This window comes from Cebus imitator, unplaced genomic scaffold (genome assembly GCF_001604975.1).
Source record: "Cebus imitator isolate Cc_AM_T3 unplaced genomic scaffold, Cebus_imitator-1.0 Scaffold61, whole genome shotgun sequence".
NCBI classification, from domain to species: domain Eukaryota; kingdom Metazoa; phylum Chordata; class Mammalia; order Primates; family Cebidae; genus Cebus; species Cebus imitator.
This window is the reverse complement of record NW_016107376.1, coordinates 6569738-6596175: the sequence shown is the minus strand read 5'-3', so window position 1 is coordinate 6596175 and position 26438 is coordinate 6569738. Positions and strand designations below refer to the sequence as shown.

The 26438-nt window shown below is 44.7% G+C and overlaps 1 protein-coding gene across 10 annotated transcripts in view; it reads right to left on the bottom strand.

The window, feature by feature from the left end:
* Window positions 1-6394: 6394 nt before the first annotated feature.
* BEND7 (BEN domain containing 7) overlaps window positions 6395-26438 on the bottom strand; it is a 92319-nt gene continuing 72275 nt past the window's right edge. For 4 of the 10 annotated variants that reach the window (XM_037739023.1, XM_017529837.2, XM_037739024.1 and 1 more), the window contains 3 exons: window positions 17470-17589; window positions 12594-12647; window positions 6395-8726 (listed from right to left, as the gene is read on the bottom strand). In XM_037739023.1, coding sequence (XP_037594951.1) covers window positions 8665-8726; window positions 12594-12647; window positions 17470-17589 — 236 coding nt within the window. In that variant the 3' untranslated portion in view covers window positions 6395-8664. Of the gene's footprint in view, window positions 10557-12593; window positions 12648-17469; window positions 17590-26438 lie in introns of all 10 variants that reach the window. The other 6 variants (XM_017529839.2, XM_017529840.2, XM_037739026.1 and 3 more) reach the window with 6 other exon arrangements.

Sequence of the window (26438 nt, the reverse complement as noted above, 5' to 3'; positions counted from 1 at the left end):
AAAAAAAAAAAAAAAAAGAACAGTGCGCAGCATGCCCTGCAAGTCAGATACGTGTTTGATGGCGTTCAGAGGGAGCTGGCATTACGCATGGCTTGAGAGTCACAAATCCGTTTCTCCAAAGCACATCACCAGCCAGGTCTGTGTCAAACTGTATAGCTCAGGAAGAGCATATGAGAACACAGATGATCCTGGCCTGAATTCATTAGTTTCTTGGACCTACTTGTTTACAACAACTCACTCCAGGTTTTACTTTCTTTAGGTAGTCTTTCTCTCCAAATTCCAAAGGCCTTGGCGGTATTGTTTGTGAACTGGTATGTCAAACGCGCTTACACCTCGGATGGGTTTCTTCTTGGCTTGCAACTAATGCATTTTTTATAAAGTGCTGTCTCTAGTTTCCTTTCAAGCTACAGAAAGGACAGCCTTTTCCTGTTAAGCTGCAGAACGATTTTTTTTCCTTTAAAGTGAAGCATTATCCTCCAGAGTTCTGTAAATAGGTTTGGTGTACATATTATGGGGGTAGCAAAGAGCTGGAAGCTGAAGTTTTCGTTGGAATGTATGTGATACATGAGAAGCCTGTTATCATATTTCAAGATATTTCAGGTTTTTCCAAGCACCCAGCATTACATACATACTGACACATGTACCACTGAGTTTTTTTCTTTACCTTTCTTATATGTTCATTTTAGGAAACTTAAAACATATAATTTTTAAAAATCACATGTAGTTCTACCAGCTAGAGATAACCACTGTTAGCAACTTCTCTTTTTTCCGTACGTGCTTGTAAATACTCCTTTTAAAAATGTGATCAGGCTGCTGGTTAATTAACACATTGCCTTTACCTTTTTTAAGCTGTAGGCAGCTGTTGGTATATAGTTTTTGGATGCTGCAAGTAGTCTGTGTTTGTAGTTACAATCACGACTAACTTTATAAAATGTGTTTTTGAAATTAAAAATTATGAGCCGGCAGAACATACTATTTAACAGTAAATATATCATGAACAATCCTCTATGCCATTAAATATTCTTCTATATTAGTATATATTTTTAAAAAAACCACTTTTCTTCACATTGCAAAAGTAGCACATGCTATTTATATATATTTTTTGAGACAGGGTCTCAGTCACCCAGGCTGGGGTGCAGTGGTACAATCATAGCTCACTTGAGCCTCACAGGGTCTCAACCTCCTAGGCTCAATGATCCTTCTGTCTCAGTTTCCCAAGTAGCTGGGACTACGGGCTCACACCACCGCCCAGCAAATTTTTTTAAAAAACGAGGTCTCAGCCAGGCGCAGTGGCTCACACCTGTAATCCCAGCACTTTGAGAGGCCGAGGCAGGTGGATCACCTGAGGCCAGGAGGTTGAGACCAGACTGGCCAACATGGTGAAACCCCGTTTCTATTAAAAATACAAAAATTAGCTGGGTGTGATGGTGCATACCTGTAATCCCAGCTCCTCGGGAGGCTGAGGTGGGAGAATCGCTTGAACATGGAAGGCAGAGGTTTCAGTGAGCCAATATCCCACCACTGCACTCCAGGCTGGGTGATAGAGTGAGACTCTGTCTCAAAAAAAAAAAAAAAAAAATCTGGGCCCTGTAATCCCAGCACTTTGGGAGGCTGAGGCAGGTGAATCATGAGATCAGGAGTTCCAGATCAGCCTGGTCAACATGGTGAAACCCCATCTCTACTAAAAAAAAAAAAAATTAGCTGGGCATAGTGGCAGGCACCTGAAATCCCAGCTACTTGGAAGGCTGAGGCAGGAGAATCGCTTGAACCTGGGAGGTGGAGGTTGTAGTGAGCCGAGATTGCACCACTGCACTCCGGACCAGGTGACAGAGTGAGATTCCATCTCAAAAAAAAAAAAAAAAAAAAAAAAAAAAAAAAAAAAAAAAAAAAAAAAAAGGAAAAGAAAAGAAAAGAAACACAGTCTCACTATACTGCCCAGTCTGGTCTTGAACTCCTGGCCTCAAGCAGTCTTCCTGCTTTGGCCTCCCAAGGCACTGGGATTAGAGGTTTGAGCCACTGCACCCAGCCACTGTCTCACACTTTTTAAAGAATTTTTTTGGGGGGGCTTTTCTCCTATTGATATGGTTTGGCTTTGTGTCCCCATTCAAACCTCATTTTGAATTGTAATTCCCATGTGTCAAGGAAGGGACCTGATGGGAGGTGGTTGGATCATGGGGGTGGTTTCCCCCAAACTGTCCTCATGATAGTGAGTGAGTTCTTACCAGATCTGATGGTTTTGTTTGGCTGTTCCTTCGTTCTGTCTCTTTCCTGCCACCTTGTAAAGAAGGTGCTTGCTTCGCTTTTACCTTTTGCCACGACTGTAAGTTTCCTGAGGCTTCCCCAGCCATGTGGAACTGAGTCAATTAAACCTCTTTCCTTTATAAATTACCCAGTCTTGGAGATTTCTTTTTTCTTTTTATTTTTTTGAGACAGAGTATCACTCCGTTGCCCAGGCTGGAGTGCAGTGGCGCGATCTTGGCTCACTGCAACCTCTGCCTCCCGGTTCAAGCGATTCTCCTGCCTCAGCCTCCTGAGTAGCTACAGGCGCGCACCACCATGCCCGACTAATTTTTTATAATTTTGTAATTTTAGTAGAGATGGGTTTTCACCAGGATGGTCTCAATCTCCTGACCTCAGATGATCCACCCGCCTCGGCTTCCCAAAGTGTTGGGATTACAGGCGTGAGCCACTGCGCCCAGCCAGGTATTTTTTCATAGCAGTGTGAAAATGGATGAATACACCTGCATTCAGTCTTTCCCATGGCTTTGACTAACTTCGCCAACTTCTACCACCTCCTCCTCATTCCAAAGTCACTGGATGCTTTCCAATCAAAAGCTATGTCTTGGTCTTTGAGAGTGTTCACTTTCTAAAGCTGTATGCTATCATAACGACAGGGTCATGGTGTATGCAGTTTCCTAGCCAGTTGTCAGTGTCCAGCCAGTGTCCGGGAGTCAGTCAGACATTTAAAATATGTCCACTCTGCCGTGACTAGTGAACCTATCCCCCTGGGCAAGGCATGGGAGGAACGGGCTGTGGTTATTGTTGCCAGGCAATATGAAGGGGGCAGGTAGGAAGGAAAAACACACTTGAACACCGCATGGTATAATGATAGAAACAAACACAAAATGTTAAGAAGCGTCAAAGCTGCCTGTGGCCATCATTCCGTGTTCTAGGAAGCATCCATGAGAGGCAGCAGGGGGAGGTGGCATAGCTTCACACTAGCTAAATATTTCCCAGAAGGACAGGGCACCGTTACCATGTGCAGCACCAGAGCGGGATGGGCTTAGCCTGCGTCTTGCTAATTGAGTCACTGTCCAGTGGTTCTCTGTCCAGTGGTTAGAAATACATCATTTTTGGAGGGTACTTAATTTGGTAATACACAGAGTAAGTATCCTCTATTTTGATGTATTCTCTTTCTCCCTCCATTGCTAGAGTAGAGCAGAAAATAGTTTTTCTAACGGAATATGCACCTGGGCTACCGCTTCATCGAAATACCTCAGGATACTACATTTCCCTTGTAAAACTGATTTTCACTCCATGTTGGCATGGAAGGCACTCCGTGTTTCGAATGTTTGGGCACCGTGCTGGAGGACACGCACACACAGAAGTCCAGACAGCTGGTTTTGGGCCACCCCTTCATTGATCACGCCTGTATCAGCTTCACTTTGGAAAGCATTGTAAAGGAATGATAAAGTAGCTTAGTTTCAAAGTTTAGGTTCAAAATGTCTTTCCATTTTTCAGTGAACAGTCCAAAATGGCCCAAAACAAAGCAATTAAAGAGGCCTTTAACTATCAGGTCTATCTGGAATACCAATGTGTGTAAAGTATGTGGGGCACTACCATGCCAAGCTCCATTGCTAGAACATTTTTTTTTAACTTTCATTTAAACATTCTTTTTAATTTCATATAAACAAATATGTATAAACATATTTGTTTATATGTATACAAATAATATACATATCTGTATATCTTATTTTAGGGGGGATAATCGATTTTATGTGTTTGAGGTTACAAAACACAATAGGAGTTGATCTGTGTAAATTCAAGTTGCTCTGAATCAGTAGCGTTTACTAAATTCTCATGGAGTGCAACGAGCATCACTTTGGTCCATCTATTGATACAATTTCTCCAATTATGAAGAGCAGTGGTAGGGAGGTATTAGGGGAAATGGCGAGTCCAAGTGATCTAAGAAATGGGATATAGGGGGAAGAAGAGTGCAGGAAAAGGCTCCTGCTCCCTTCCACAATATGGCCACTGCCCAACAGCCCCGACCCTCCCCTCACTCTCGGTTTCTGGGATAAAGGCTCCGGGTTTGGGCTGATGGGAGAAGGGGAGTCACTTCCTGTAACTGGCAGAACCAGGAGGCCACGAGTCACTGTCAGCAGAATGACTCAGTTGCATATTAATAAAAACCTCAGGTCCAACTTTAATTAGTCCACTCCTGCTGGGCAAAGAGGAGAGAGGGCATCCTGAACGTGTCTTCACCAGAGCCTGCAATCTTAACAGCTTGACATCACAAGGCTTAGATTCCAGTGTGTGAAAGATGGGTGATAAACACACACATACGTAAGCAAGATAATTTCAGAGACAGGCAAGCGACGTGAAGAGTAAGAGACTGTGACTTGGTGGAGCCTGGCGTGGGGAAGTTGCGAACCCCTCTCTGATGATTAAGTGTAGCTGAGATCTAAGTTATGAGGAATGAATGGTGCTTGAAGGCTTGGAACCAAGCTCCTGTTTCAGCTCTCTGGTTCAGTAACACGGGCAGGCCTGTGTGCTGCTGTCCCCCCAGGGTTCTGCCCTCTGTCCCTTTTCTTGTGACAGTGTCTTGCTGAGCCCTGCAAGAATACCGACTTTGGTTCACCGCTGCACTCCCACCCAGCAGAACGCTGCAGGGCCCACCACGAGCACCTGTGGAATGAATGGATGAATGGATGAACGGAGGAACGGAGTGACTCACCTGTCTTCTCCAAATCGCCACACCCCTGTTCCTTAGTGAGAGCGAGCGACACCCCTCCTGGTTCCCCAGCCGGAAATCTCTGTTGTCAGCCGTGACTTGTTCTCCCTGCTCCAGCCGGAGCTGATTCTTCTCAGGTGTGGCATAGTGGGTTTTGGGCCTCTCCCAATATCCTCTTCACGGGATCCGCTGTCTTCAGCCCCGCCCTGCCTCCTGCGAATGCTCCCTGCTTCAGCCAGGCGGATCCGATCAAGACCTTTCACTTCGGATGCTCCGCGGCCGCCCACGCCGTCCCAGCCCCTGGGGATGGTGCAAGCCTGGACAGTTCATTGCCAGGACGTGCCCCCGCCCCCACTTCTCGCCCTCTTTTCCCTTTTATCCGGAAAGCGGTCGCCCTAAACACCCACAGTGTCTGGCCAGTTGGTGTTCAGTAAATGGTGCCGCTGAACTCGGATGCTGCTGGGAAAGGAACCAGCTGTGTCCCCAGATCCCTGAGTGGGGGCTGGGTGGGGAGAATACCAGAGGTGACAACGGAGGCAAGTGTGCAAATGGGGTTCCCTGGCCATTGGGTTAGAGAGGTCTTTGGGCTGTTGGATACCTACAAAGCACCCCTGCCAGCCTGTGGGATCAAGAGCATCCCAGGGGCCTTGGGCCAAAAGATACGACATGGGCCCCTGACCCAAGGGACCCCAGGAAGCTGGGGGCATCAGGGCAGAGGCGAGGGAACCAGGCTCCAGCTTCAGAGCAGCGTGGACGCCTGCAAGACTCGCGGGCTGGAGCCCACGTGTTTCTGCAACAGCTCGCCCTGGGGCTTCCTGCCCAGGTGCGGGTGCTTTCCTAGGCAGCGGCTCCTGCCCGCCCCCGCCCGCCTCTCCTCACAGCTGTCTCAGGGCCCTCTAAAAGCAGGGCCTCAGAGTCAGACCCTGAACTGAAGCCCCGATGGAGCCGGATTCCAGCCCGCGGGTGCAGCCGGCTCAGAGCAGGTGGGGGCAGGTGCCCGGCGAGGAGCGGCGCCCCCCTGTGTTCAGAGACGGGAAGTGAGCCATTCTGCGGCAGCAGCCGCTCTGCATCGCAGAGGATTGATTCGTCCTTCTGATGTGTTGTTTCCATAGAAGCAGGGCTTAACCTTTTAAGCGAAGATTATAAAGCTACCTAATTCATTTAAAATTAGGCTTCAAGCATCTCAGTACTTAACGCTCAAGTGTTTCTGTGGGACTTGCTGTAGCCATTGATCTAACCGCCAGACACAGCCTTCCCAGCGTCTGCAGTCTCACCCCGGCAGCAATCTAAGTGTTTCTTCATTTTTTAAAAAATTAACTTCATCAGGAGATATAACTTCTGTGGGAGATCATCAGAGTACTAATAATACCTTTTAATTAATGAACAGCATTGACTTCTCTCCATAAACACTTAGGCACACAGTCAAGATCCGCACGCACGTTCAATTAAAGTATTTATTGTGTTCTTCCAGAACGGACATAAACAGCATCTTGGGAACTGATATCACAACACGATGTTATACACCATCTTCACAACTAGGCTCGCGTGGAATTCTTTTTCAAAGAACATAGTAATTTTAAAAAATCTAAATATTTACATATTAATAAAACATATATACAGAAGATTGAGACGTCATCCACAGATATGGATTTTTTTTTTTTTTTTTTTTTGCTAAGAAAGCCTATAAAAAGGATTTCTGAATAAGGTCTGAACAGTAGTCACAATAAGTAAACAATTTTAATTTACAAAATATGATTTTACTGTTGCAGTTTGGATATGTATTTCCAATGTGTGAAGCCATTCATTGCACATAGCTTTGAGTTGAACAAGCCTCAAGCCCACCCATCCTCCAAGCCGTGGCCCTGACTTGGAAGGCCCTGCTTCCGAAGCTCCCAGCGAAGCTCTAACAGACCACAGTTGGAAGTTAGTGTTTCTGCCTTTACCAGCAACCTATTCATCCTATTTTAACAGAGTGAAAGGTCACTAATTAATCTTTTCCCTTCCCTTGGGTAATATTTCCTTCTGGGAGGCAGAGGACAGATTTTAAAACCCATGCTGCAAAAAACACAAGAGTCCCTGTTTGCAAGACTTCATCAGATCACTGGATACAACAAAGAGACTGTTTTCAGGAAAGGGATTATTTACTGGCCAGAAATGGAAAAAGGCTAAAGAAAAGGTATGGTGGGAATAATTTCTCCAAACCTTCCTTGTGGCCCCCAAAAGAAGAAAAATAAGACACACAAGATGAGACGTAACTTGTCTACTAGTTAGATGAATTCCACAGGCCACACCTAAAGCCAGCTTTTTGTCACAGCACAGGGATGCCTTCTGTCACCTTTGATGACCGGCTGGTCTTTGGTGGAAGAGGGATTTATCCCAGAGCATCCTCTCCTATCTCTAGGTTTAGCGTTTCAGTGTGATGTGACACCGTGATGTGACCACCCTGGACAGGGTAGTCAGGAAACTGGGGTTCTAGGCAGGGCCCCGGCCACTGAGGGGTTAACGGGCCCTTGGCAACAGCTTACCCTCATTCGTCCCCACCTGCAGAACGAGGGGTGGGACTGAGTAGTCTCTACAATAACTTTTAGCTCTTAACATTCTATGCTTTGCTAAATCCAGGGCTAGGGGAAGGCACTGGAGCTGCCAGTAAGCAGGTGTGAACCCTGGGTTTGGTGACTGGCAGTCCAAATTGTTTTCATGCCAATTTCTGGCCTTTGGGTCAAGTGGCAAAGATTCAATGCAATTTGCTTTATACAATAAAGGAAGTGTAAATGCACTGTTTCTAAATAACATAGTATTTTAAATTTACCATCTTATTAGAGAAAGAAATCTGAAGGCAAATATTTCTATAAAACAAATGCCTTCATGGCAAGATACCTTTTAAAAATATATCCAGGTTTTCATATATTAGTTTCATATAAAGCAGAGGGCAAGTATACTGGGAACCAAATAAATGATATAATATTAAGTACATTTTTAGCTAGTTGCCACATGGTGCCAAAACCCTGGACCACTCAGTTAAACCCATCTGTTTTTTAAAATGGCTGTTAGGTATCATGTAGATAATTGATTGATTTTCTCACCTTTTCATTAGTTATTTTGTCATTGTGTTGATGCAACTTAGGTGAAAAGGCTTTTCTTTCCTAAGGACTCATAGGTCATTTGCACTTACTCAGTTACAAATGGCCATTTGGGGGCACTGATGTCATGGATGATTTCATCTCATAGGTCAGAGGTATCCTGTCTCCCAAAACAACTTTTTCATCTTTCAAGATGATGAAGGTCTAATTAATTTTGGCCTTCACAACTGCTCTCTCAGCACTGGAAAGAGCCGTCCTCCTTTATACTGCATCTAAGCAATTTACATTAAAATAAATATGTTTCAAAGCTCTCTATATTCACATTGAGGTTTTGAATGAAAACAGGGAAGAGAGAACCACTTCTTTATAATGGACAGTGAACTAACTGAATCATATGCCGGGCTTTTAAAGGGTAAGAAATCAACCCGAAAAATGATTTTAGAAATCTTACACCCAATCGGAGGCTTGATTATCACACATTACAAAGAAAGTATAGGAAACGATTCAACATGACAGGTAAACTTCACAGAACACCCACACTTTGCAGGAACCTGAAATGCTACGTGGATCTTTTCGGAAATTCAAATGGAAGTTACGTATGCCACTGAACACTGTCACTAAAACCAAAGTCTAGGCAATGAAACCTGGTTCTGTGTCCTCCGTGTTTTCTCTCCTGGTGTCAAATATGTTACCTACAACAGAGACAAGAAAATGAAGGGGGAGAGCCGCTTCTCTAAGGAAGAGTTGTACACGTTTCTGTGACATGGCTGGAGGTGGGTGTTCTGGACGAGCAAAGAATTGACTGGGGAAGTGGCTGTTTCAGAGTGAAGCCGCTAAGTTTTTAGCCAAGGCTTTAGCTGTCCTCCATAAGCAATTGTAGAGATTTGAAATCTGTAATGATTGTTTCTTATGAGAAAACCCATGAATGTGTGTTACTATCAGAGTATACCCACATATTGTACAGTAATAGAAAATGGCCTAATAAAATATAATTTACCTGCAAAACAGAATATCATACAGCTATTAAAATAATGCATATGAAGATTTACCATAAAGTGGAAAAATGCTAGTTAAGTAAAAATAAAAAAAGCTTAGGAAACAAACTTTTACATGTTTGATCTCTGCCGTATAAATAAATAAAATGGAGAAACATTTGAGAAAAATCATCCAATAATGGTTGTTTGTGGATGGTAAAAGCAATTGAAATGTTCTTCCTTACATTTTATTAATTTTTAAAAAGAAAAGCATGTAAAATGTCCATTTATGACCATTGCTAAGTCCAGATGAACATCCTCCATTTCAAATTTGAAAGCCCTATTTCAAATTTTAGAAAGCACTGTTTTGATTTCACTTTCTCTATAATTGTTTTTTTAATGCGAATTGTCCCCAGCTCCTGAGTGGCTTTTCTTGAGCCCCAGGCCCTCTCCACACATCTGTGCTCAGGCATTTATGTAATTCTTTCTGCCTCTCACACTAGTCTGAGGGCATCTGTACACCAACACTCAACATAGGGCTCATCCTGGTAGTTGCCCCAAAAGGCTTAGTGAATAGGGTTAAGGGAATATAAAATAGAGACACTATAGACGGTGCATTCATTTTTGTTAAAACCTGACAAACAGAGGTTGCTTAAATGTAATGCATCCAGACAAATGTCATCTGACGTTCTGCCTGTAACTCTGCCCTCATCACTTGCGGTTCATAGAGACACTTAAGGATTTAAGCCGCTTTCCTGCCTTCCTCCAAACACACAAATTTGGAAGGAGGAAAAAAGACCTTACAAAAGTAATAAACGCATCGTTGAATCCTGGAAAAGAACCAACTGTTGTTAGCTTGGATACATGGGATGAGAGTCTGTTTCAGAGCCCTCGGTCGCTTCTGTGGTTCTGACCAATGAGGCTCAAGCTCAAGAATGAAGCCACATGTGTAAGAAAGGTGGAATTCTCAGAGGGCACCTGTTAGCAGAAGCACTGCATTCAAAGAAGCCAGTCAGAATGGGAATTTTGCTTTGGAGGCAATCAAGAGACATGCTAGACTATCCAGATTCTTTAATTTTGTTACTGCAAAGTTTGAGCACCAATCTGCAACTTGGGTTCCCCTTTTCTAAATGACAAATGTTTTTATTTATCATGCTGCTTAGTGATTTGTATCAAATATCTATCAATAGTTTAGTGAGAAGACCTGCAGGTGTGTTATACTGTTTTCTTAATTATGACCTCACAGCCTTGGGTAAAGGTTGAGAAAAGGCTGGAAGAAATAAATTTAAGCTGCAGTGAACTGGGCCGACGACAAACATTTAATTGTGAAGACTGAGACGGCAAAGTGGACTCCTAAAGGGACTGGTACATCCATTATCTCTTAGGATCTCTCAGAAACATGCAGAGAAAAGCTGGCTTTGGCTTAGGTATGAGAAAGCTATGTGGTATCATGGCTGGGAGTCGAGGGACCCGGGTTCCGGCCAGGCCATCAACCAGCTGAGACTTTGGGAAAGTCACTTAATGTTTCTGGGCCTCAGGCTTTTTTTCCTGTAAAATAAAAGGACTGGATAAAAAGAAGGGATTGGACTAGATGATCTCTCACATTCTTTCTCATTCTCAGATTCCTTGACATTATTTTTTCCCTCTGAGCTCAATTTTCTCATCGGAAAGATCTCTACCTCCATCTTCAGATGGGAAAATACAAAGGCATTCTGTACTCACCACTTGGAGGTGAATATAAACTTCAAGGGGAGTGGTTTTCAAATAATAAAAGCCCACTGTGTCATATGACACAGGGAGGACGGGCAGCGCAGATGCCCGGGGCGGGGTGGGGGGCAGTACTTGGGAAGCACAGCCAGAAAGGCATGGTGCTCCCCTGAATGGTGCTCCCCTGAAGGGCCTTTTGAAGGGCAGGTCTATTATGATTAGGATTTCATACGTCTGCTGGGAATAGGCCAGGTGATAAGAATGAGGCTGACAGGAGTGCCCTGATATTCAGAGAATGACAAACTGGGAAGGAACAACAGAGATCACGTATTTCAATTCTCTTAATTCACAAACGTGGAAACACAGCCAAATAAGAAGAGAAATTCCTTTTATATGGTGGCAATATATAGGAAGAACTTGACGCAAGCAGGTCTTTTTGCCCTATGCAGCATATTTCATTTATCTGTCCATCGATCTGTTGCTTAGCTACTTGGTGGCAGAGAAAGCAATGTGTTACTTACACAGCTGAATTTTCCTGTTGCTCTGAAGTTCACTAACACATACCCATCCTACACCTGTGAACATGGCATTCCTTGCCATTTTGGGATATCTGCTGTCAAGGAACACATGGCCTACTGCAGTTCCTACACAACCTAGAGACTTCACTAATATTTGCTAAGTTTATTAATTATTTATTTATATATATTTTTGAGACGCAGTCCTGCCCTGTTGCCCAGGCAGGAGTGCAGTGGTGTGATCTAGGCTCACTGCAACCTCTGCCTCCCGGGTTCAAGTGATTGTCCTGCCTCAGCCTCCTGAGTAGCTGGGATTACAGGCACGTGCCACCGCACCTGGCTAATTTTTTGTATTTTTAGTAGAGACGGGGTTTCGCCATGTTGGTCAGGCTGGTCTTGAACTCCTGACCTCGTGATCTGCCTGCCTTGGCCTCCCAAAGTGCTGGGATTACAGGAGTGGGCCACCGTGCCCGGCCTATTTGCTGAATTTAATTAAAACAGACCACCCCAAATCTAGACGAAAAAACATTTGGCTGATATTTTTCAGTAAGAGGGTTTTGGGGGGGTATCTGGGTTTTGTGGACAGAGAATCTTCAGGTATTCTTTTGAGGGCAGTCAGTAAAGTCCTGTGACCAATGGAGGGAATAAACTGTTCTCCACAAGGCTCACGGATCAGACACCTGCCCCTCTGGCTCTTAGATATGAACCCACACACAGGTAGGAAGCCACGGTCAGAAGCATTACTTGAGAGTCAAATAATATGAAGCCGGAATTATGTCTGTGGCTTAACAACAGCAGGCAGCAAACACTTCCATGGAAGGGTGTCTTCGGCTGATCTGGTCCTGGTATTAGGAATGTGTCACTCATGCTGGATGGCTGGCCTTGTTCAAATCACTCAGTTAAAACACAGTATTCACTGAGTGTCCATTGATTGACTGCTCAAGGCTCTGAGGCTGTTTGGAGGAGGTGGGAGGGGACAGACTAGCCATGAATTTGATGACACAAAATCAGCAGTCCCTGTTTTAAAGTGAAATCTCATTTCATGTTAAAAATATTTTGTGATGTCCAAAGGTTTGGGGAGGCAAAGTGTTGTGATGCTTAGTTCTTAGGATCTGCTCTTCTGAAATTTTTATGAAAATAAGAGTGTGAGAAAAAGGTAGCGTTTCATGCTTTTTCTATACAATGTGAAAAACATCTCTGAGTACAGGGCCTCGAGAAGCTCCAGTGACCAGCGCTTGGGTCCAGGGCAGAAGCGGTTTGCTCAAGTATGTGCACGTCTCATGTTAAAACCATTTTCAATGCAAATATTTTTGTGGGCTGCAATTTCCAGGGGGTGATGAAAATGTAAATGTGTTTTATTTACCTGTTGGTGGGAGAGAAATACCATCCAGTCTTTCATCACCGTCAGCAATCTCTGCTGGTTACAAACATAAAACACAAATCTCATTAGTTTCAGGGAGTGCATTCATTTCACTGAAAACAGTGATATAATTTTTAAAACTCCAGTATACTTAACAGTTTTCGCCATTCTTTTTCCTTTTCAGCTATCGTTGGTTCACACGACAGATGTTAACATCATTATTTGAATAAAATATTTTTTGATGATAGTGATAGAAAATCAACTCTCTTGTATTGAAATTTTTGTTTGATCTTATGAACCATATTCTATTGATCACTGATGATTTCTGTGTATTTTCACTTACTTACAAAGGCTTAAAATCAAACCAGCACATGGGTGAATTGTTTAAACAGGGTGATCGAGGGGGCGTGTGAGTGAGTTCCTGTTGTAGAACTGCACTTGGCATGGCCAGAATCACTCCTGGGGGGCAGCTGAGGAAATCCTGAGAATGAACCTTTCTTTGGAAATGACTGATTCAGATCCTAGAGCTGCCAGTCTAACTCTGGCATCGATGTGGTCAGGAAGAGGCACTAGGTGTTGCTTCATCTTCAAAAGATTCTCCATTTCTACATTTTGAAATGCAAACCTTCGCTCGTCCCTGATAAATGCATCCTTCTCCTTGGGAGTTTTCCAAAGGTAGCTCCTTCAGTCACAAAAAAACCCTTGTGTTAAATGCAAAAAAAAGGTGCTCATGTGACTCCTGATAACGGATGGGCTTGTTAGTTTCCCCCAACAGGTGGGGACAGGGGAATAAAATCACATGATGGTCCCTGGGATAGTTTCGATGGTGCCCTCCATGTCCCAGGGCCTGTTGTCCCCACAAGAGGACCCCTGCTGACTGCATAATATGTGTGGGCAGCCCTCGGGAGGCTGCGGAACGAGGTCAGCCTTGGCACCACGCTGTAACCCTGAGTCGGGAGAAGGGAAAACTAGTACCACATACTTGTTTTTATTGTTGCTGCTTTAAACTTGATCAGGGCTTAGCTCGGGCTGGAAACATTGTAAGCTTCCCCTGTCTCCTTCCTCCTCCAACGTCTTGTCCTCAGACGGACACTCACTGGCATTAGCGAAAGACCCCTTGCCTGCCGACCTGCTAGATCCACCACAAAGAGAAATCACTGAGAAGGGATGAAATACGAAAGACTCATCTAGGCTGCAGAAAATTAGCCAGCACTAAAAATGATGTCGTAGATGAATACTTCATAACACAAAAATATTCTGTCAAACCACAGGACACGTGGTGTGACTAACGGGTTTACAGAAAATATTCAGGACATGCTAAAATGTGAACTGTGTTTCCCTCTGGATGAAAGGCTTTAGGTATTTTAAATTTTGTTCTATGGCTTTTAGAAACTGCTTTATATATGAAAAATAATGAACATATGTTATGTATATATTTAGAAGACATGATTTTCTTCTAACTGGTTTGAGTGAGTTGGCAAAGACAGATGGTCTTCAGGGTGCTTCTCTCATTGCCTAGGATTTTAAGAATCCTTCAGTAATAATAATAATAATAATGATAATGATGATCTCCACCATTTATTAAATGCTTGCTGAGCACTGACATACAATGTGCTATTGAACCCTTAGGAAACTCTACAAGGTGGGTCTGTTGTTATGCCCATCTTAACAAATGAGGAAAGTGGGACGGAGGTGAGGAAACTCACTCCAGGTAACACAGGTAGTAACTAACAATGCCAAGGACATGAATTGGGTTAATGTCTAATACCTCTTTGCTATGAATAGTCCAAACATAACATACCATATCATACTGTATGCATCACTATGAGCTAATTTCTTTTTTCTTTTTCTTTTTTTTTTTTAGATGGAGCCTCACTCTGTCACACAGGCTGGAGTGCAATGGCATGGTCTCAGCTCACTGCAACCTCCATCTCCTGGGTTCAAGTGATTCTTCCACCTCAGCCTCCTGAGTAGCTGGGACTAGAGGCGTGAGCCACCATACCCAGCTAATTTTTGTACTTTTGTAGAGATGGGTTTTCCCCATGCTGGCCAGGCTGGTCTTGAATTCCTGACCTCCGGTGGTCAGCCCGCCTCAGCCTCCCAAAGTGCTGGGATTACAGGCATGAGCCACTGTGCCTGGCCTATGAGTTAATTTCTTAAATCTTCGAGTTCTAGTTCATTTTATATTTTAGCAACTTTCTTTACATGTATAATCGCTTTTAATTTAGTTATAACAAGATCAGTTTTAAAAGAAGATCAGGGTATAAACTGATCTTCCTTTTGTAATTCAGATATCCTGCCTTTGAAAAAACAGGGCTATGCCATTATGTGCTTCAGTAAGAACAGAACACATATAACCAAAAAATTATATAGACGATTACATATAAATCAGAACGTGAGAGCTGCATGAATAGGGGCCGAGAGTGAAGGAGGAAGAGCATTGTTGTGTTATTCAAATTTAATTATAACATCTATCTGCAACAATAAGCTCACAGTCTTTCTTCCCTGGTGACAATCAAGTTGTTAAATTTGGAAAAGATTGAGCAAGTCCAATAAACATTTAACAGCAGTGACATCTTCACTCTGAGACCTAACACAAATAACATTGTGATTTCAGCTCCGAGAAAATAATCTAATGAAAATGATAAAAATGCGCACCAGGAGAGGAATTGAGGAATCACTGGAGTTCCAGAATAAAAATTATTCCATGTGATGAGGGCCCCACATGAATCGCTATGTGGATTCGCGTAACAGCCTTTCAAATCTGTGTGGGCCCTTCTTTTTTTCTTTTCTAGAGGCTGTGCAGGCTTCCCTAAGTGGCAGCCAATTAGCTTGTGGAGTCAGAGTCTCCACCTTATTCCAAGAATGGAGCCAGATATGGTAAATAAGGTTCAAGTTGCTCAATATCTATGTGACACTGTTTGTATTATCATTTAGACTGAAAATCGTCAAAACAAAAAGCATGACAGCAAGTCACATGATTGATCCAGATCTCTCGGTTCCTACTGGCATCACAGAAGGAAATGCAAGTGGCTCTGGTTTCAATTTGCTGGGGACCCACTTCTGAGCCCTAGAGGAGGATGATGTGTTAACAGGATTTGACAAAATGGGGAGACAAGCTGTATGTGGCAGGTCACTGCTGATGTGCTATCATTTGGGTCTGCATGTCAGGGTTGGTTGTGTCTTACAGCCACCTTCCACTTCTCAGTTGCTAATAGAACCTGCTAGGAACACAGAAGAGAAGGGCCAAGGTGCCGATCATAAGCATCTGGGCAGATCATCTAGACCAGTGGTCAAAAGTTACAACGTCTGACATCAAATATTCTGAAGTCTAAGGGGGAGAAGTGGGCAGTCTTCCACGTGAGTGGAGGCTCCTCCAGGAGGGGAAGGGTGGGGAGCAGGCTACGGCTTGGGTCTCAACCTGTAGAAATGGGCAAGCCCAGGGGGAAAATGGGCACTTGTGATATGAATTATTAATAGAAATGTGACATGGTTAGGGGATGTGTTCCCTGGCCAGTCTGCTTGTGGGAAAGAGAAGAGGGATGTGTGCTGGTGAGACAGTGGGGAGGAAACAGAGACCGGAACTCATAATAATCAGTCTCAGCATCTGACGATAGAAGGAAAATAAGGTGTGTTTATGTCTAAAATATGCAGCATGGGGAAGGCACCAGAACAACATTTAAATTGTGTTTGTTATACAGTCACGTGATCCACTGCTAGCAAGGTCTTTCTGGGTCCCCGAGAACAACCTTCTACAGAATTTCCCCATTTTCTTTTTCTTTAAAGAAAGAGGGTCTCACTCTGTCACCCAGACTGCAGTGCAGTGACCAATCAGAGCTCACTGCAGCCTTAAACTCCTGGGCTCAAGCGATCCTCCCATCTTAGCCTCCCAAGTAGGTGGGACAACAGGTGTGTACCAACCTGCCTGGTTAACTTTTAAGGTTTTTTTTTTTTGTGTGTGTGTATATAGATGGGGTTTCCATCTCCACAAAACATCTGGAGATGTTGCCCAGGCTGGTCTCTAACTCCTGGGCTCAAGCAATCCTCCTGCCTCAGCCTCTCAGCCATCTTTAATTTTTGAGGAACCTCCGAACTGCTTTTCATAATGGCTATGTGACTTTATATGAAATTTAAAAATAGTATCTAGAGATTTGTGGCCTCCTAGAGATAATTATTCTCATTTGATAGGAGAAAGCCAAACATACAGGGATTCTTCACTAGTAAATTGGCCCCCACGGTCACTTTGGGGAAGCTGAGACTTCGGTGATCAAATCCGAACAGTCAGAATTCAGCTGCTCCTCATTTTTCCCGGAAGAATAATCCCAGAATCTCCAAGTCCAGAATTTTAAACCCACAACCCACACACACAACCCGTGCACGCACGTGCGCATGCATGCATACACACACACACACACACACACACACACACCCTTAAAATCCCTTTTACTTGATGTTGTGTTTCTGGTAGAAGAGTTTCTTTCTTCCTCTTCTTTTTTTTAATTACCTTAAACAACTCATACTTTTATAAAGTCATGCAGATCCAAACAAATCAAAATCAGTAGGCAAACAGAAGCAAACCGCAAAAGAGAGATCCAGTTTTCATATAGAAGACGCATCAGACCACGAAGGAGATTAGCACTCTTTTTCACTTGTACTACTCAAAGCAAATGGCCTGACATAATTTTTACGATTTAGTCTGAAGGAGAGTTTCAAAATTCACTTGAATGAGACTTTAAGAGAGCAAATCATAGCATATTATACACAGTGTCTCTTTCAGAAAAAAAGACACTGAAATAACCTAGAGTCAAGTATTGTACTTTACAAAGCCTAAGAATTCATAAGTGCTTCTGCAATTATTTTTTTTGCACCTTAGTCATACCTGAGCCTCTTTTTAACCTTCTTCTGGCCAGTTTAATTTGATCCTGTAGAATCTGTACCCAATCTCTTGGGCCAGGAAGCTTATCCACATGGTTAGCTGTACAGTACTTTTCTGTGAAGACTAAAAGAAAATGTAAAATATTGTTAAATACCTTAGCAAGGAAAATATGCAGATCTGAAACAGAAATATATTCTAAAAAGAAAACAGCAGTGTACTTCTAAAGGATGTCAGTTCTGCATGATATATGTTCAATATCTGTGTTATATTTCTTTGGCAAAGATGGATTAGCAAGCCCTGGCTATGTCCAATGCATTGTGCTTCAAAATGAAACTGGCGATACTCACTAAGTAGTCTGTATGGAGACTGCTCTTTCTCCTGGCTCTGCATCCATGTGTATGTGTCTTATAGGCAGAGAAGAAAATGCTTCCTAAGGGTTTACTGACCTTATGACGAGGTCTAGCAAATGTATTAAAAGAGTTCACTCTTTTGTTGTCGATTCAAAATTGAATGTGAAATTACACGAAACGATGGTCTTTCTCATGGCGATTTCTACTAACTCAATCAGCCCTCAAATAATAATTCGGTTGATGTCATGATGAAAGTTCCAATTCTATCTCAAGTCAATCCCTCGCACATGGCACGAGCTCTCAGGAAAGTTCCCGATTAAGCCCAAAGGGAACTAAGGAGAAGCCCAGGGCCAGACATCAGGGAGGCGGGACGATGATCGTGGGTAGGATGTGCACAGTGTGTGGCTGCACACGCGGCGCTGGTGTGGACGTTTCGGCCTCCCGCTGACTCCCGGGCACGTTTAAACTCATCTTTTCAACTTGTTCTTCATGAGGCCAAGATCTGGTAGGCCATCGCATCACATTGCCTCCTTGGTATTTAAGATATCGGTAATTTCAATGTTTTAAAAGGTTTCGCTTAAAAAAAATATTGACAGATTCAACTACAGAAAAAGGTAAAATTTCTATTGAATGAAAAATAAGACATTCCATCAGAATGAGAAAAGCTAGTTGTACTAAATGTGACCAAAAAGGTTCACTATCCGCCAGCAGACAAAGCTCATTCAAATGAAAGAGCTGCTTTGAAAGGTCCATAGATAAATAGGCAAAAAAAATTTAACAAAAAATATTAGGAAAAATGTTCAATTAATAAGTAAACCAAAGAACTGAAAAACACACTTGATACCTACTAAGATTAGAAAAACGATGTCAGAAAGCTAATACTTGATCCGGATAAAATTGTGCGGACACGGCACATTGAAACATTCCTGTTGGTGCAAAATAGGCAAAAACTCTTTTGAGAAATAAGAGTAATATTTAATGGGAGAGATAAAACTGTTGTACCTTTGGACTGGTAATCTTCCTCCTGGAAATTTATCCTAAGGAAATCATTTGAAAGAAGAGAAGCAGCTATACATGATCTCTACAGTCATGGAAACAATCCACTTCCGGAGGAAGTCATGAATGTCAGTAGAGTGGCAGACACATTTCAGGGAGCCCAGAGTGAAGCAGGGGGCTTCCCTTCAGGCAGCGACTGCCGAAGTCTGAGCTAGTGAAGCATCAAGGGCCTCTCAGAGAACTGGCATTGTTTGGTTAAATACATGATAAGGTAAAAAGAAGAAAGGGAAGGTGTGTGAGCTGAGAGGACATCGCAGGCTTGCTCTGGAGCATGCTGAGTTTGGGGTGTTTGTGGAGCACCCACGTGGAGATGGCAGACATAGTCCTGGTTCCAGGACCCCCAGCAGATACCAGAATGTGCAGATGTTCAAGTCCATGATACAGGCCAGGCATGGTGGGTCATGCCTGTAATTTCAACACTTCAGGAGGCTAAGGTGGGAGGGTTGCTTGAGGCCAGGGGTTTGAGACCAGCCTGGGTAACACAGTGAGACCCTGTCTCAATCAATCAATCATCTGACAGTGATGGTGCAAGCCTGTGGTCCCAGCTATTTAGGAAGCTGAGGCAGGAGGATCGCTTGAGCCTAGGAGTTTGAGGCTGCAGTAAGCTATGATCACACCACTACACTCCAGCCTGGGCAATCAAGTGAGACCTTAAGCAACTTGTACAATTGTGCCCTGAGACACCAGCATATACAACAGCAGTGGAGGGGCGCCCGTCCTATTTGCATTATTTTTTATTGCTGCATTGAATTCTTTTTTCTGGATATTTTCAATCTATAGCTGGTTGAATCTGTGGATGCAGAACATACAGACAAGGAGGCCAAGTGTATTTAGACAGAGAAACCTACAGTTCAAAGAAGGGGCTAAGCTGAAGACATTGGTTTGAGAGAAACATACATGTGGTGATTAAAACAGTGAGAGAGGCTGGGCTTGGTGGCCTGTAATCCCAGTACTTTGGGAGGCCGAAGTGGGTGGATCAATTGAGGTCAGGAGTTTGAGACCAGCCTGGCCAACACAGTAAAACCCTGACTCTACTAAAAATACATAGCAGTAGCTGTGCATGATGGCGTGCACCTGTAATCCCAGCTACTCGGGAGGCTGAGGCAGGAGAATCACTAGAACCTGAGAGGTGGAGGTTGCAGCAAGCCAAGATAGCACCACTGCACTCCAACCTGGGCAGCAGAGAAAGACTGACTGAAAAAAACAAAAAACAAACAAATAAAAAACAGTGAGAGAGAGAACATTCACCAGACAACACAGAGTGGAAAGTGCACAGGCCGGGTTGGGAGCCCTGGGGAAGGCCACACTGCCAGGGAGAAGGTGGCAGTAGACTAGTGCCTGAAGGGGCCCAAGTGCGGCTGGCCAGGCAGGAGGGGTAGGAAGAGTGGTGGGAAGGCCAGTGAGTGGCTCCAATAAAAAGGAGGGACCAGGCCGGGTGCGGTGGCTCATCCCTGTAATCCCAGCACTTTGGGAGGCTGAGGCAGACAGATCACTTGAGGTCTGGAGTTCGAGACCAGCCTGACCAACATGGAGAAACCCTGTCTCTACTAAGAATACAAAATTAGCTGGGCTTGTTGGTGCATGCCTGTAATCCCAGGTATTGGGAGGCTGAGACAGGAGAATTGCTTGAACCTGGGAGGTGGAGGTTGCAGTGGGCCGAGATTGTGCCATTGCACTCCAGCCTGAGCAACAAGAGCAAAATTCTGTCTAAAAAAAAAAAAAAAGGAGGGACCAGTGGGCTGCAGTGCAGAAGAGGGGCAGGAGGGGTGGCTTGGTGCCCTCTGAAGGTCAGTGAGGGCCAGGGAGGCTGGCCACTGTCAGGACACCTGGCCCAGAGGGGAGGGCAGAAGAAGAGGGGAGACAGGATGGCTGAGGAATGGGGACATGGGCGTGGGGTGCAGGCTGAGGGAGCAGCGGTGGGAGAGAATGACACATAGGGAAAAGGAGTAGGCTGTCAAACGCACCGCCCTGGGGGGCCGGGGCTGATGGATCTGGAATAGGAATGCAGGGGCTGCCTCCAATGGAAGGAGGGAAACGTCCTTTTCTCAACCCACGGGAAGGGAAGATGGTCGGTTCGGAAGTGGGTCTAGACTGCAGCAAACACTCCTGAGGCCTCAGTGAGCTCAGGGGTGAGGGGCTCTGGGAGATGGATGGTGTGGAGGAAGTGTGGGATCACCTCTGAGAAGAATCGGAGGGGTAGCAGACCACGGACAGCTGCCAACCCGCAGATGGGCTATGTGGTAGGGCCACATGACATGGCCACAGTCTATGCAGGCTGTCCCCCTCGGTCCCCTGCAGCTCCTTCAGGACAATAGATGGTAGGGCTGGTCTAGGCTCAGGACTTTGCTGGACAGTTCTGGCAGAAGAACAGCCATAGAGGCCCTTGAAGATGCTGAAGGTGTGACCTGGCCTGAATGAACTCACCTTTCCACTCCCTCCCTCTCTTTCACCCCCAGATCTAGGAAGGACATGAAAGCAGAAAAAGGCTCATGGGCTTAGAGATGTCTATAGAGATCAGGGAATGCAGATGTCGCTGGTTGCCAAGCAGGGGTCGTGGCACTGGAAGAACTGACCCCTGAGATACCGGAGCATCTGCTAGCAGCTGAGGATGCTAAGGTGTGACCAGTAGTGTGGGGCTGACATGCAGCAGAGGTGAATGGTGGCTACACAGGCTAGGCCATTGGTCATGGGGACAGGGAGGTGATCAGGATGACAGTGGGGCCGGGGAGTGAGAGGAACATGTAGGGCTACGGTAAGAGCTGTAATGGAAAGGTTCCATCAAAGCCCCACCTGGGGAGACGGGCAGTGATGGTTAGAAGCAGAATTAATGACTGGGAAGAGAGTCAACAAGGCTGCCCAGTGTGTGATATGTGGGGACCGGGAGGGCGAGGCGAGGAGATGCAGAAGAAATGCTATCCCTGGGGGTGGGTGCTTTCAAATCTCTGCCACTGGATTGTAAGTAACTTCAGGGTCTTCATCTCTTTTGTCTCCATCAAAGCACCTACTATGATGCCTTTTTCTGAAGAACTCAAGCATTTGATAAATAGGCAAACATATTTTCCAGTTTTCTAATGGAAGCAAATACATTAGCTTACAAATTTAGACTAATTGGGGGGAAAATGGTCTGTCTGAATTAGCAGGAAGTCTTTAATTAATCTATTTAAAGAAGCAAGGTCTTATTGCATTCAAATGCCCACAAGAACATTTACTAATCAGATAATTTCCAAAAGGTTCTTGAAGTCCTATTTCAATAAACAGAACAAAATATTTCTATTTAGCATGCTCTCCATTTATATAAAAATGTGTACTACAAAAACGACTGAATCCACCATCTTAGCAGGTAAGCATCTCCCCCCTTGGAATATTATTTATATAGTTAATTTCCATAGCAACCCCTCTTTTCTTGGGTTGTGAAAAGCATGTGTCCAAATTAGCACACATTAGAAAGTCACGGTTCCAAATTAGCAAAGTGGATTTGGACTATGCCAAATTGAATGATTCCCATGGGCGTGGACAAACAAATTTAAGATAAGCCAAAGGAGGCTGTGGAATCTCTGCTCCCACGTCGTGAGGGGGTTCAGATCAGACCTTTCTAGTCCAGCCCTGAGCTCAAATATTCCCGCAGTCACTAGAAGGGCAGCCGTGTCTGCTTATTACTTTTCTAGCCTCAGCGGAAACTAATTTGGCTTCAATAGAAAAAAGCCAAGAAAATCACTATCTCCCGGGTTCGTGGTCTAAGACCTTTGAAGGTGCAGCAAAAGGCTTTTCAAAAAATACCTATTCAAATAAATATTTCCACCGGGCATGTTATTGACACTCTAGTTCATGGATTACATCTAAACTTAAAAGAGACTTTTAACTAGAATTTACCTACTGAAGACGAAATCCTATTCTCTCCGTTACGATAGCAGATGAGGCCTCAAGAACAAGGCCAAAAGACTGTTATTGCATTGATCTGCAAACAGTCAATATTCTATGTGAATAGAGGTATTGGGGAGACAGAATGCATTTTTGCTACCTGAATCTATAGCTAAAGGTCAAGCTATTATCCTGGTAACAGTTCCATTAGGAGTAATGATGTGAAAAGAGGTATTGCATTAATGCACTGAGTTTTCTACCATGTTAATAGTGGGTCATTAAGAAGCATAGTTGAATCATTGCATTCATCTACAGAAGGCAATAGGTTCCAAAAAGAAATTTTCCTCCTCTCCTATTTTAATATATGAAGGAGAAGCAAGGGCTAATTTTAAACGAGCCCAGATAATCTGAAAAAGTAGAGTAAGACCAACAATTTAAATAAAGGAGTTAAAGCATCTCTTCTGCTTAATATGAGTCCCAAGGCGCAGGGAGTATGTTAAGCCACCAGAGAAATGACAAAGGCTTCATCTCATCCGTACATAAATAATGACTTTTCCCAGATGCTGGGCGTTCACTTGAGCCCTGCCCTTTAATTGTATATAAATAACGAATCAGCTGCTGGTGGCTGGGCAGACCCTTCCTTTAGAATGCTGCTCTTCGTGTAATCATCAAGTGAACACGGAAGCATGTGGTGTGTCTGACATGCTGAATGCGTCACTCTGTGAACAGGGTGGGCTGGCCAGGTTCCCCAAACAGCAATCTATCTGCATTGTGGTTCTCTTGAGGGACTTTAAATTTCGGTTTTTCTGGCTGGCTGTGCTGGGAAAAGCAGAATATGGCTTAGATTTTGAAAGGAAGTCACCAAGTCTAGCAGATACTTTCAGAAGCAGGGGTAGGTTGGGAGAGCTTTCATTTCGTGGTGAAATCCTCTAAGAATCTGGCTAGCAGTCACAGCCCAGCTTCAGATTTGATGACTTAGTTTTAACTTGTGGTCAAATCAAGGTTTATGGCTGGGCACGTTGGCTCACGCTTGTAATCCCAGCATGGGGAGGCTGAGGTGGGTGGATCATGAGGTCAGGGGATTGAGACCATCTTGGCCAATATGGATAAACTCTGTCTCTACTAAAAATAAAAAAATTAGCTGGGCATGGTGCACCTGTAGTACCAGCTACTCAGGAGGCTGAGGCAGGAGAACTGCTTGAACTCAGGGGGTGGAGGTTGCAGGGAGCCGAGACCGTGCCTCTGCACTCCAGCCTGGTGACAGTGCGAGACTCCATCTCAAAACAAAAACAAAAACAAAAAACAAAAACACAACACAACACAACAAACAAAACAAAACAAAACAAATCAATCAAGGTTTACATCGTGCAAGGAAGTCAAGGTTTACAGCATGCAGAACTGAACACTGGATCTTCATTAGATCTGCCAAACTCCTAAATCTCGCCAGGGGCGAGGGACAATAGTCTCTGCTGTCAGGTCCCAGGGGACAAGCAAAGGGACCCAACTGGGGGTCACTTGTAGCCAGGGATGTGCAGAGGCAGAGGGAGTTGTGGGAGCAGCCCGCCCACACATCTGAGTGAGAGGACCACAACCAGGCTCCCTCCCACTCTCTTTCCTCTTACTGCCTTAGAGCTATCACTTGAGACTCCCCAGTTGGTACACATCTCGTTTAATCTCTCCGTAACCAGTAGGGGTAGGTATTGTGATCGTAAATTACAGATGACAAAATCCAAGTATGGACAGCTTAAACACCTGGCATGAGACTGCACAGCTAACAGGAGTTATTTTCCACAGAAATGAATTACTTTTACAGTTGTATTTGAGCACACCGTGATTGTAAAAAGAAAATGGTTGAATGGTAAACATAAGCAAATCCATAGCTAAGTGCATCCTCCCATGTTAAACTTGGGAATGCTGGGTGTTACTTTCAACCTCACAAAACACAAGCATGGTGGCCAACTGGGGAGAGGAACAGGGCAGGGGCTGGCGGATCACCTGTCCCCAGGAGGCCAGGTGAGTACACGGCAGGGAAGCTGTGGGGAGGATGGATACACAGATATTTCTTGAACTCTGAGATTTGATAACTGTGCCTCAAATTGTATCCGGATCCAACAGAGTATATATTTTCTCTGATAATATTTAGCGTGTCATTCTCCATATTCAAGGAGAAAGTGGAAACATATAAGTTGTAGGCTTGATAACCATCAATTGTATTAAGAGAGAGTTGTTTTTGCTCTTGTTGCCCAGGCTGGAGTGCAACAGCGTGATCTCGGCTCACTGCAGCCTCTGCCTCCTGGTTTAAGTGATTCTCCTGCCTCAGCTTCCCAAGTAGCTGGGATTACAGGCATGTGCCACCACACCCAGCTAACTTTGTATTTTTTATGGAGACGGGGTTTCTGCATGTTGGTCAGGCTGGTCTTGAACTCCCAACCTCAGGTGATTCGCCTGCCTCTGCCTCCCAAAGTGCTGGGATTACAGGTGTGAGCCACCATGCCTGGTCCATCGGTGTATTAAAATAACAGTAACTGTGGCATGTAAAAGGCTACGAGAGGGTGGGAAAGAGCTAGATTCAAGACTGGCTGTTCAGGCAGCGCCCGATGTCCTCCACATCTTGGTGCAACTGTTCTACTTGGAATGGGTTCTCAGCATACAGGCTCAGAAATCTGATTTTGGCAGACCACCCAGAAAATTCAGACCTAAACCTAAAGTTACACACAATAGTTGATTGATACATCAACTAGAATGACAACTAAGTAATATTCAATGCAGGGGTGAAGGATTCTCTTTCTGTATCTGGAATATCTGATGTCATAACTCAGTACTTTACTTGTTGGGGTCAAGGGGCCAGAAAGGGGGACCAATCAAACAGAAGGTTGACTGGTGAACGTGGAGAAAGATCAGGATGTCCACAGGAAACTGCCCACTTCTCGCCCCTGCTGCCCTAATGGGCAGGACTGCTTTGTTCCTGTGCCCTCTAAGCCACAGCTTGGCTGCAGGATGATGTGCCCTTGACCTAAGCGGAGCCAAGCCACAGGTGGGTCAAGTGATGAGCTGGCCTCTCTCCTGTCCTCCTCCTGAGAATGGCAGGCAATGAGGGAACAAGGGGTTTACCAGGAGCTGGCGATGCTAAAATGTCACAGTGCGAGAAGCATGATGTGCCTGCCATGTGCAAACCAGAACAGCAAGCAAAAGGCGGAAGCCAGCTGGCAGGGAGGCGAATAAAGTGCACAGAGAGAAGCAGGGACGGGAGACACGAAGACCAGGCTCATGGGGAGGGACGCAGAGTCCAGGCCTGTCAGCAGCCCTGTTCCTGACCACTTCCACCTGCAGCCGCACCAGACATCTTTTTCCTAAGGGAACGGAGTGGCATTCCACTCTAGAAACCAAAGAGCCTTCTAGAAGAGAGCATTTTATACAGGTTGGAGTAAAGCCTGGCTCTTCCTCTGTTTAAAAGACGGGGGTCTCGCTATGTTGCCCAGGCTGGCCTTGGACTCCTGGCCTCAAGCAATCCTTTCGCCTCAGCCTCCTGAGTAGCTGTGATGCCCAGTAAGCCTGACTCTTCATGCACCCTCGATGGCATACGGCCCCCGGGTTTGGATGCCCCTTAGCCTCAGCACACTGAGTGGGCACTGCTGGCCTCTGTGCACCCACACATCTTAGAGGCACATCATGGGACACACAGCCACAAGTGATCTCTTGAGATGTGAT